Source organism: Hyaena hyaena, unplaced genomic scaffold (assembly GCF_003009895.1).
Source record: "Hyaena hyaena isolate Hyena2069 unplaced genomic scaffold, ASM300989v1 scaffold_29, whole genome shotgun sequence".
Taxonomy (NCBI): Eukaryota; Metazoa; Chordata; class Mammalia; order Carnivora; family Hyaenidae; genus Hyaena; species Hyaena hyaena.
Genome location: NW_024080661.1, coordinates 652,463 through 664,868, shown reverse-complemented (window position 1 = coordinate 664,868; position 12,406 = coordinate 652,463). Strand labels below are relative to the sequence as shown.

At 47.0% G+C, this 12,406-nt stretch overlaps 1 protein-coding gene across 1 annotated transcript; it reads right to left on the bottom strand.

The window, feature by feature from the left end:
- Window positions 1-512: 512 nt before the first annotated feature.
- On the bottom strand, window positions 513-12,103 carry GSDMB (gasdermin B). The gene is given in 10 exon segments (XM_039227783.1): window positions 513-999; window positions 1,001-1,083; window positions 1,527-1,597; window positions 2,231-2,370; window positions 2,493-2,652; window positions 4,810-4,853; window positions 7,600-7,771; window positions 10,619-10,723; window positions 10,726-10,869; window positions 11,989-12,103. Coding segments are annotated over 10 exon segments (1,092 nt in total). The 3' UTR covers window positions 513-941.
- Between the last annotated feature and the right edge of the window lie 303 nt (window positions 12,104-12,406).

Below are 12,406 nucleotides of genomic sequence, written 5' to 3'. Positions count from 1 at the left end.
ATTCTTGTTGCATATGATAGTTTTACAAATTTAAAAGAAAAAATAACTCTATTACAAAAAATAGAAGACAAATTTGTTATATCATCCTAGTTTCATGTTTAAATTACCATTTTATTTTTTTGAGGTTTATTTATTTATTTTGAGAGAGCATAAGCTCATGAGCATGAGCATGAGTGGGGTAGGGGCAGAGAGGGAGGGAGGGAGAAAGAATGCCTAGCAGGCTCCACGCTGTCAGTGCAGAGCGCAACGCAGGGCTCAACCCACAAACCATGAAATCATGATCTGAACTGAAATCAAGAGTTGGACACTTAACTAAATGAGCCACCCACGAGCTCCTAAATTACCATTTCAAACACTGTTTCATAGGGAGACTATTAACATACCCCAAAATGTTAACAGTGTTTATATTAGAGAGAAAGAAGAAAGAAGGGGAGAAAGAAGGGGAGATCACCTTAACTTTGAGAAATATTTGAAATGCTTTACAACAAGCATGTGTTTCTTTTAATTACTTTGTCTTAAAAATATTAAAGAGAAAAGTCTCAAAATGAAAGAAGAGCAGTCTCCTCCTACACTTCCCACACATCTCAGGCCCACACCTCCTGGCTTGAACTCCTTTAATAACCTGCTAGTTTCCAAAGCTGTGTCAGAATCTCTTTATCTGCTGCCTTGTTCTCTTTATCATTGTGGGTTTACACATTGTGGGTTCTACTGTTTTACTTTAATTTAGTAACATGTCAAGAAGGAGAGAAAATTAATATGACCAATCTGCCACTCTTATAAGTCCAGGCATATAATGCAGGCTGATTTGGGGGCATTATTTGGGATGTATCAAAGAAAAGTCAGCTGTTTGTTATAAAGACATCATTCTAGTGGGTGCGGGTACAGAGGGAAAGGATGGCCTGGGCGGGGAGCCCCAGAATGATTTAAGGGCTAACATATAGTTAGGAAGACACTAAGGTCGGCTTCTCAGCCAACTGTAGCAGGACGGGGACAGCAACAGAGGGTACGGAGCAGTCTTGCATCAGGGTCACCACCCACATCATGGGGCTGCTCACCCCAGTTCTGCTCCAGGACAGACTCCACCTAGAAGGAAACGCACCAGACTGTAAAAGCTAGGAACAAGGAAACATACCAGAAATGGCAAATATTTGGCCACACTTCTTAATCCTGGGCCATGGCAGATGTAATAATCCACAATGGCACTTTTTCCTGCAGGGCCTGGAAAGCCTCATACTTTCTCAACGCAGTGACAGGCACTGCTAATCAGTGTTGGCACTGCCATCCTGGGACTAACAGTTTTCCATCCCCCTCTCCTGCCCACAGGCTAGCAACACAGCCTATAAAGCCCATCCCGAGTTGTCTTGGAAACGTTGTGTTCCAGGGAATTGCCACAGACCAGCTGAATGGATGCGAGCTGACAGAGAACTACAAAGTAGGAAGGACTATACCCTGGGACATCTGAGTCCCTTGAGAGCACAGGAATTCACTTCTACTATGACCCTGGCCCTCAGTCCAGGGTGTCTTACCTGGTCTTTCAATAGGGACAGGGTCCCCTTTTCCAGGGCCTCAGCTACAAGATGATGCTCCTCAGACATCTCTGGGGGCAAAAAAAAGAGAGTCAAGAGGGTTGCTGGCAGAGAGAAGAAGCACACAGTGGGACAGGGCTTCAGTGTTTCATCAGACCTGGGACGAGCATCAGAAGGAGGTTCTGATCAGAAGGGGCGCCTGGGTGGCTTAGTCGGTTAAGCGTCCGACTTTCGCTTAGGTCATGATCTCGCGGTTCGCGGGTTCGAGCCCCGCGTCGGGCTCTGTGCTGACTGCCAGCTCAGAGCCTGAAGCCTGTTTCAGTCTGTGACTCCCTCTCTCTCTGACCCTCCCCTGCTCATGCTGTCTCTCTCTTAGAAATAAATAAAAAAATATTAAAAAAAAAAAAAAAAGAAGGAGGTTCCAGAGAGTCCCTGGCAGTGATAGAGGAGTTATTCCAAATGGGCTCTTGCAGTGGATCCTGCTTCCCTCTTAGCTTGTGGGAGGTCAGACTTGCGAGGCGGGTAGAGGAGGCACCCCCAATCCCTGGCCTGGGGAAAATGGCTAGTTTCTAAAGTGTGAAGGTCTATCCTTCATGAAATGGAAAAGGCAACGTATGCTGCCTTCTTCCTAGGATCTGAATCCCCACAGACCCCTTCTGTTCTGCAATCCCTCCACACCAGCATACTTCCAGATGCCTCCTCACCAATTAAGGCATCCAGGACATCCAGAACAGATTCTGTACGTGCTTTTACCAAGACCCCAGCAGCATTTAAAAGGCTACTTATGAGAGGACCTGCTAGACCCTCCATGTGACGGTCACCAGAGATCAGGACCTCAGACACCGAGGGCCAGGAGATGGGGGAGATGAGCGCCAGTCCCGTTATAGCAGATTGTCTTCAGTGTGACAACTGCCCTTCCTGCTGGTTCCTCCCTCTCTGCTGCAATTCTTTCCTGGGCCTCTTACTCTTTGTTCTAGATTCTGTTGCTGCCCATTCTCGTTGTGGTGCTTAGGGAGGCAGCTTAGCACATCTTTTTATTCCTCCTCAGTCAGATCCTAGAGGCCTCTCACCATGTCCTGCACCTTCTCCTTCATGTTTCTGAAATCCTCCAAATTCCAGGATTTCCCTTTAGAGGCAGCAATTGAGAACCTGACCTACCCAGCCAACAGGCTCCATTATTATCAAGGCCTCTGTAGACCCCATTCTTCATGAGACCACTTCTGTATGTCTTCCCTTCTAATCTTTTCTGGTTAAAATAAAGCACCCTTCTTCCCAGACATCCACCATCATTGCCTCCTGCTAATCCCACCTTCACCTTCCCAACTCACCCCCAGTCAAGTACCAATCCCAAATTCTTTTCCACCTCCAATAAATCCAAACTTATTTAGTCCTTGCCATCCAAAGTGCAGTCTCTGGACCACCCTAGTAGTAGTGAGGATTTAGAGAAAATTAGACCAGTGGTTCTCAACTATGTGCATGAGAATTACCTGGGGAGTGATTAAAACTCCTGATGCCCAGGTCACATCCTCAGATGAATTAAATCAGAATTTCTAGAGGTGGGACTCAGACATCACTAGTTTTAAAGTTTCCCCAGATGATGTCTATGTATAATCAATGAGAACCACTATGTTTAAGGAGACGGATGCAACCTCCAGACTAAAGTTGAAGCCTGCTTTGGGCACTGCCCTGCCCTTCTCTCCCCAGCTTCCACATCCCCCACCATACACATATACTAAGCTCTCCCACCTGAGCTGAAGTCCTTGAAGCCAAAGGCTCAAGGGTGCAGCTACACTGAGCACAGCTAGCTTCTATCCTTACTTAAGCAAGATGAGCCATCTTCCTCTGGAAAGAAAGGAAGAATAATTTCAAAGAGTCTTCAAGTCACCTCCTGCCCTCTCTGGACATTCTCTTCCCAGTGGTGGGAGTTTTCATTCCTGAACTCTGAGCCCTCACTACTGATGCCGGGGAGACTGTATCCTTATCATTGTATGTAAATGACAAAGCACTATATATACAGACCCCTTCCAACATCCTCAGACACAGACAACCATAGGATTATGCCTAGATAAGTGAAGAAGAAACAGAAGCCCAGACAAGGTACAACAGGTCCTCAGTCACTCAGCAAATTTGGGTCAGAGCAGGGACTGGAACCTATCTCCTGTCTCCTCTATTATGGCACTTTATTTATTTTTTTGTTTAATTATTTGAGACAGAGAAAGAGAGAGCATGCGGGAGCAGTGGGGAGAGGAGCAGAGAGAGGGAGAGAGAGAATCCCAAGCATGCTCCATACCCAGCACAGAGCCCAACACAGAGCTTGATCTCACAAACCGTGAGATCATCCCCTGAGCCAAAATTAAGAATCAGATGTTTAACCAACTGAACCACCCAGGTAGCCCTGTTATGGCACTTTATTATTTTTTTAACGTTTATTTATTTTTGAGAGAAAGCACACACAGGGGAGGGGAAGAGAGAGGGGGAGACACAAATCCGAAGCAGGCTCCAGGCTCTGAGCTGTCAGCACAGAACCCTATGCAGGGCTCGAACCCATGGGCTATGAGATTATGACCCGAGCGGAAGTTGGACACTTAACCAACTGAGCCACCCAGGCATAGTACTTTACATGACAGAGATTCGCTCTTGAGCTAGCAAGACCTTGCCAGGGCTGAATCAGCCACTTCTACATCTTCTGGGAGTTTCTGGATTTTCTACTACATCTAGACCTCTTTCTATCCCTCCTTCCCAAGTCCTCTTAGGCAGTAAAACCCTTCTGGGATCCAGGGGAAGACAAAATCCAGAGGAAGCAACATTCAGAATCACAGGGATCTTCTAGTCTAACCCACTCATGCTAGCATCAGGATAAGCACAGCTTAGGAGGCTACAGAGCCAGTGAGTGGCAGAGCCACTAGACCCCGAGACCCTCCTACCCCTAGTTCCAGTCCTCTTTTCACAGCCAATGTTAACCATGTAAGAACTAGACATGTAATGCAATTATGCTTCCCAGGTCACTAAGCCTTCAGTAAGGGCTGGGACCCCAGGATCCAGCACACCGACCTGCACGAAGCAAGTCAAAGTTGTCAGAGTCTGGAAACCCTAAGGCCAACACACAATCCAACCTGCCTCTCCAACAGGCAGGTATTTTTTCCTGCTCACACCACGGTCCCCACCCCTATTTCATTCTCAATCCTGATAACCCTATAATTCTGGGCCATTTGTTACCTTCTTTTAAAAAATAGTATCCTTGCCCTTCCTAGAAGGATGAACAGAAGGCCTAGAAGCCATTCACCTTCTGGAAAGGATTTTGTGTTATCCAAGAAACAAATATCTAAGCTAGTACCAGAAAGGGAGAGAGAGAACCAGTTATCAGAAACACAAGTTCTTTCTCTGTAAGTTCCTCTTTCATATCTCTCCCCAATTCTCACACCCTCCCCCTCACCAAAACAAAAACAAACAAAAAAACTCAGAAAGAGATAGGAGTTAACACCTCTAGGTAGAGAAGGATTAGCATTATGATGAGGCAAAACCTGGGTGTCTGAGCAAGGAGCCTCAGTCCTTCTTCCCAGCCCTGAACCCTCCCCCTTCCTTGGAACTTCCCCCCACCTTCAAGTTTACCAGGGCTCCTCCAGGCTGACACAGAGTCTCGCTGAACCTACCCCCACCAAGCCTGCCCCCACCAGGCCTTGCTTACTCATTCTCTACATGTTGGGAAAGATGAGCTGCTTTACTCAATAGCCCAGGACCCGCTTTAGGGGGTTGGTTACTGACCTTTGGTGCTAGGAAAAGGATTCACAGTGATTAATCCCTAGGTGCTTTACATAATTAACTTGCTTGATCTCCCAAGCAATCCTCATTTTACAGATGAGAGAACTGAGGCTCAAAAAGGATCAGTAGGTAGTTCAGCCAGTTTCACAGCTAAACCCCGTAGCAGAGCTGAAATAACCCACATCTGACCCCAAAACTCACGTTGTTTCCACTGTTGATTCAATAAATGTTTATTGAGGACCTTTTTATTCCAGGCACTGTGACTCCTGCCCTCCTGTATCTTGGAAAGGGAGGCAGACATTGAGTAAGCAAAAAAATCTCCGTGTAATTATGAACCGTGAGAAATGCTGAGAAGCAAATAAAAACAGGGCATCACTAAAGAGTAATGGGAGGGACTTAAGCAGTGCCACAGGCACTTTCTTAGGGCAAGAAGAGAAGTCACTAAGAAGGCCAGGGAGCAGCTGAGACTGCTCAGGGAGGTCTTGAAGAAAAGCTGAAGAGCCTGGCATCTGGGCTGGTAGCCCCTGACCTCCCATGGGTGGGCCAAACCTGGTTCTCTCCCAGGCCCTGCCTCCCAGGATCCTAACCTTGCATTCCTCACGCTCCGCAACATACACTGCCATTCAGTTTTCAGGGTTTCCTTCCTTGCTGTCTCCAGAGTGTCTGTCACCAGATCTAGGTCTGCTCTCATTTTCCAGATTGATTGCAACAAAGTAGGTAGTTTTCTCTTCAACTCAATGGAGGGAGTGGAGGGGAGATTAGAGCTCAGGCTTCCAGGAGTGACATTTCTCCCTCTCCATCAGCTAGTTCCTATTTGAGATTAAGGGTCTCTGGGACCGGAAAACCAAGGAACATAGTACCCCATCGTAGTCACTTTACCCACTATGGGGGCAAGGAGGTGGGAAGAGAACTCTCTAGCATCTTTGGAAGGTTACAATGTGCCAGCACCATGAGATACTTCACACACAATTTCATTTCACCTCTCACCACAAACTTATGGTATAGGCAGACTTGTACCCATTTTCATGAGGCAACTGAGGCCTAGAGACAGGTTGTGAATGGTCCAAGGTCACAAAGCTAGTACGTGTAGAGCTGAAATCCAAACCCTAGTCGTATGAGTCCAAAGCATGGGCTCTTCCCATGGCACTGAGACAGGCATCTTTCCAGATCACCACACCCACTTCTGGGAGATGGGGTTCCAGCTCCTCATACTGGTCCCTGGTACCTGACCACATAGTCCACAGCCTTGGGCTCCAGAAGGCATTTCTGATTCCATGAGGAAATGCATTTTGTGACTAAAAATAGCCTGCAAACAAATGACCCTCAAGGAAGACCTACATCCTTGCCTCTGCTAACCTCCCTCTACCTACCTAATACCCTCCCCGCCCCCACTCTATATGTACCCACCACTGAGCCTCATCCTATAAACAACAGGCATTCTAGAAAAAACTGAGCTCCCTTTGAAAAACTCCAAAGACGCCTCGCTACCAACACTATGGTAGGAAGGCGTAGTTCAAAGGACCAGTAAAATTTCAGTGGAAGCCTTTCACTTTTTAACTAAAAAGGAAAAACAAAAGGCATCATTTCACTCAAGGAGGGTTAGGCCAGGAGAAAGGTTGGGTCCCCTCTGCTGAGCTGCTCCACACTCTCCAACAATTTCAGCTAGGGGAGAAAACACCCACACCAGCATTAAATGCCTGCTGAGGGGGGAGGCTGGCGATGTCCCTGTAAGTCCCTTGGAAGCACCATGCCCTCAGCCATCAGAACCTCTATGGTACTTGGTTAGTGCAGGAAATGTTCTACAGGTGCTCCGATTTCATTGTGCTTCACTTTGGCTCTCTTAGTGAGTACCTACTGTGTGCTGGAGATCAACACAGAGAGGTTGGTAAAACCCGTCTCCGTCAGGAGCGATTATTCCCAGGCAACCAAGGGAGAGGGGCATGGCTTGCCACAGGGCAGAGCAAAACAGCACAAAACACAGATCTGGGCAACTCATAGGAGAGCAGAGGAGAGTGGCCTCTTGAAAACAGTAGGTTTGGGTCCAAGCCAGAGGAATCGATCACCCTGGAGGGGAGCAGGGATGCAAGTGAGCTGGGGGTGTTGGAGGGTTTCCTGGAGGCTGATGCAGGAAGAATGAGAGGCTTCCTGAAGGGGGAAGAGGAGGCCAAGCTTGAGGAAGGAACGGGCTCGGGGAGTGCCAGGAGTTGGGCATGAGGGGCTGCACCGGCCAGGGCACCTCTACCTCAGATGCCCTTGGTGCCCAAAATGGGCATCTCCTCCTCTCTCTCCCCACTGCTACCCTCTCCAACCTCACCTGTTCTCAAGGGAATCTAAATACTGTTGAGGTATCCAGGTCTCCAATGTCTTCATTCTCTGCTTGTGGGACCCATGGAAGGCCCCTGCAATTGTTACTTCTTTGAATAATTTCACTGTCAACATTCCCTTTGAGTCTACCACGTCCAGAACTTGGAACTCAGCCTTTTGACCTGGAAAGAAAAGGGTAAAGGTCACACTGAGGCGGACCCAAAAGATCTCTCTGCAGAAAATCCTCCCTGGGAGAAAACCCTCCCATCCTGGGCTCCCCCTCCACAATCCCCTTCCCTTCTGTGGAGGTCCTCCAGCTGTGGTTCCCAGGAGATGCTGTGCTCATCAGGAATTATCACGGGGGTCACATAATCCCAGGTTTGCTCCATTTTTGCCACCTTCTTACCAATTTACCTTCGATAAATCACTTAACCTCTTTGAATCTGTTTCTTCATTCATAGAAGGAGAATATTAATAGTACCTACTTCCTGTGCTTGAGGAAATTAAACAATGCAGTTAAGCACTTAGCAGAATGCTTCGCACACATACTAAATGCTCAATAAATGTGAGCTAGCCCTACTTAACTATCTGGGAGCCTGAAATGAACCAAGGAAAAGTAAAGCTAAAGAATTAGGAGCCCTCGCCAACTGAGAAATAAAAATTAAGCAGAGTTCAGTCTCTGGTGTTTGTATGAACCATGCAGGTGTAAAGTGAAGCAATCCTGGAACGTCGCCTATCCGTGGGGACTCTGCCCAGACTGATCAGGCGCTTTCATAAGGGCCTTGATGCTGAGTCAGCTGCTGGGCCAGGGTTAGCGGAGCATGCGTGGTGATGCTTCCAGCTGACTGCCCGTCTCTCAGCCCTCCCAAATATGAACCTACAGACAAGGAGGAACTTCTACAGCTAAGTTGGGGAGGTCGGGCAGGGCTGGATCTCCAGAGAAAAGTGCATTCTGTAACTGACGGAAATATGACAGAACTGGAAATGGTGCCTTAAATCAGTCCTGTATGAGTTACACTCACATCCCAGGGTCCATTTGTTTCTTGAGCATGTACTTTATCCAGGACAAAAGAAAAATCAACCCTGACACACAAAAACAGTGTAGTATGGGGGGTGGGGGACTAAGTTTACAGTAGAGAAACTTGACAAACACCACCTCAGCCAGGTGACCAAGGTCAACATCAACAGTGATAAGCCATGTTGATAGTACATATCCTTGATATGATGCAGTTGAGGATGGCACTTTACCTCAATGGTCTTCCTCTCCAAAACCCATTACTTCAGTTGAACCATGAGAAAAATAGTCAAGCAAATTCCAATAGACAAGCATCCTATAATATGCCTGACCAGTACTCCTCAAAACTGTCAAGATCATCAAAAATAAGCAAAGTCTGAGAAATTGTCAGAGCCAAGAGGAGCCTCAGGAGATAGAATAACTAAAGGTAATGTGGTATCCTGGATAAGATCGTGGAACAGAGAAAGGATATTAGGTAAGAACCAAGATAATCAGAATAAAGTATGTGGACTTTAGTTAATGGAAAACAAAACAAAAGAAAAACCTATGCACACATCCACACCATCAGCACCATATAGTTAAAAAATAATCTATTTGAAAAGGAAGGAGGACATGTTGCTAAAAATCAATTCAAATTACCCATCCACTTCATTCTTAAGGACTTTTCTTAAAAGTCTGGTTTCACCTCTGCCTCTGAACTTTTTATGCAAACAGACAGACTTTCCCTCAAAGGAAGTTGACTGACTCAGTCGATTTTTTTTCCTGTACTTAACGCTTTTCCCCCTGTCCCTGGGGAGTAATATCATGGCAAAACACCCTAGTCCTAGTTTAAAGTTTTTTTTCTGCTTTCAGTGAACTGGTCATTCTGCAAACTGGTTTTTTGAGATTAGCTTTTAGTAAATTGGCTCTTGGCATTTGCTTTTCAGAGAATTGACTCAGAGTCTTTGAAAAACGGTAGTCTAAGTTTTTCTGAAGCCCCTTGCTTGCTTAATGAAACCACCTGTGGAAAGGCCCAAGTAATCTGGACCCTGCTCTTGGTCACATAATGGCTATGCCTGGCACATGGCAGGTGCTCTAAAACTATACAGTGGTACTGTTTGGATTCTTTTCCATCTCTTAATGAGATCCAGACGGGCTGCAGCAAAGATGTCTGAGCCGTAAAAGTCCTTACCCTGAGGTCTGAGACACTGAAATAAGTCTGCAGATGAGGGTCCAACAACATTTACCCCGGTGCTTCTATAATCCAAAAATCTGAGTTTGGAGGCAGGGGAATGAAAGAGACTCCTCTAGAAATCCCTCAGGCCCTTAGGGAGTTCTGCTCACCCATTCAGTCATGATCTCCAGGGGACATGGGGGATAATAGCTGCCAGCAGAACAATGGTGCTGAACTTCGACTGAATGCCCCTTCTGCACAGCCACTGTCATAAATGACCTAATATATCTCATTTGAGTCTTGTCACATTCTTGTCAAGTTGACAGCTGAGGAAACAGACTTAGAGAGAGAAAAGGCAACTTTTCCAGAGGTCACCCAGCTGGTAAGTGGCAGGGCCAAGCTTAGAAACCAGCTGCCCTCAGCTCTCAGGCCCGAGTCCTTTTTTAGCCACTAAGCAAACTGCCTCTGTTTATTTATCCGTCTAAATGACAAACACATAAACACGTCAGAAGACCTCAGCTAACTTAAAAGTGAATTATTTACAAAAGGAAAACATGGGAAAAGAAGACAATTTAGGAGTAATTTCCAATAAAAATAAATTTTCACTTACCCTGTTCCTTTCTCCCCATGCAGCTCTTCTGTGCATTTGTTTTTTTAAGTTTTCATTTAAATTCCAGTTAGTTAACATCCTTGGTGCATTTCTTAAGCTGAGGTGTGTGGACACGTGCAAACAAATTCCAGTATATACAAGTTCTTTGTTGACTGGCTGAGGTGATTGATGGCAATGGGGAATTGACAGTGTGGTAGAGCAGGAGTGGGTGAAGTCTCCTGGCTGGCCATCTCTTACCCCCTTGTACTGACCATGGAGCCCAGAATCCAGCCTATTAAACAGCCCTTCACCCTCCTCTGTCTCTAGTATGTCCTCTAGGGTGAGGTCTGTCCTGCAGTACTGGCATCCCAGAAATTTCTCCTCCCGCTCACCAGAGAGAAGCAGTGAAATCTGTCAGCGTCAAGGATGCTTCTGACAGCAATCATCTCCCCTCCAGCATCCATTTCTTGGACCACAGCTCTTGTGATTTCCTCAAATAGGCTGGACACCGTGCCTGATCCAACTGGAGACAAAGAAGCCAGTTTCAGTTTGGGGAAGGGGGATATTGGTTCAAGTTTTTAAATCTCCCTTTGGCAGCCTGGGGTCAATGAAGACCAAAAAGTTCTAGAACAATCAGGACTTGGAATTATTTGGCTTCCCTGTTTCTAGAAGGTGAGGTAGTCACTACACACTAGGAGGGTAAGCATCACAAATGCTAGATTCTCCTCCACCCTTCATAGAACCCTTCTGGAGGAAAGATGGAGAAGTGATTACCCCAAATGGAAAATAAGAGTGAGGCCTGTTTTCTGCATCTCTGACATCAGAGTTGCCCTTTTGTTCAGAAGGGCCTGAAGGGTAGGAAGACAGGCCCACCATCTTTCAGCCAGATCCCCACAGTGTTGATGAACAGAGGACCCAGGAAGAGATGAGGGGCATGGCTGCCAGACCCCCATGATTACATTACCAACCCCCATGATTACTTCTTCCCTTGGCTTTGGCTCCTGGGCCTCCCTCCCTTGCTGTGTTCTGCAAGGCAGTTGGATGGGTACTCTTACCAACCATTTCCCAATGAGATCGTGATAACTCAGCCTCAGAAGGAAACAAAAGAGAAAGGATGGAATGCAAGAGTGTCTTGGGAGTAGGTGCCCTGGATAGCCCTCCACCCCCATGTCCTGTCTCCTTGGTTACTGGTCACCATCTAAAAGGTCCCCTTACTCTTGGAAAAGTAAAATGAATCCCAAAACTCCACCTGGGGCTTCTCCCCTATCCACTTTCCCCTTCACCCTCTCCTGGTCTACAGTTGGCCTCTGTACCCCCCTAGTTCCCCTGCAGGACCCTCCATAGACTCATTACCAAATCCAACCTGATACAGTGGTCCTTCCCTGTTCCTACTGAGCAGCAGCTCTTTGTCCCCATCACGCTTGACCCTTCTAGCGCTCTTACTTCCAAATCCTTCTCCCTCTCCCCTTCCGTCAATCCCTCTGCAGCTCCTTCCTCCCTTATCTGTTTCCCTTTCTTCAGGCTCCTCTGTTTTCCTCCTGGGGCCAGGACTCCCCTCACAAGCTTTCTGGGCTCCACTTCCCCATCCTACCTCTGGCCACCTTCCCTAAGTCCCTTCTGGCTGGCCTAGGCATCTACTCACCCATGTTCCCTTCTCCTTCCCTGCCCCCATCATGGTGGCCAGCCCTCAGCTCACTCTCAGCCAAGGAATTCTTCCGGCTATCTGGAAAGGCAGTGCCCAGGGCCCACAGGCCCATTTCAGGGCCCACTCACCTCAGCTGCTCACCAGGAATGGAAGTTGTGAGAATCCCCTCTGTAAGAGCTCTGCACAGGTCCCAGCCACCCTGTCTCAGGAAGTCCTAAGAAGGGAACTGACAGAACTGGAAAGCTGGGTAGGGCTAGGTGCCCCACCTCTCAGGCCTTTAGATAAGCCACATTATGGCTGGGCAGATAAGGCTAGAGGTAAGATATATATAAAACACATATATACAATTTATAGATATATAGATATATACTCACCTGGTATGTATTCTAGGTGAATTTTGGACCAAAGAATGGTA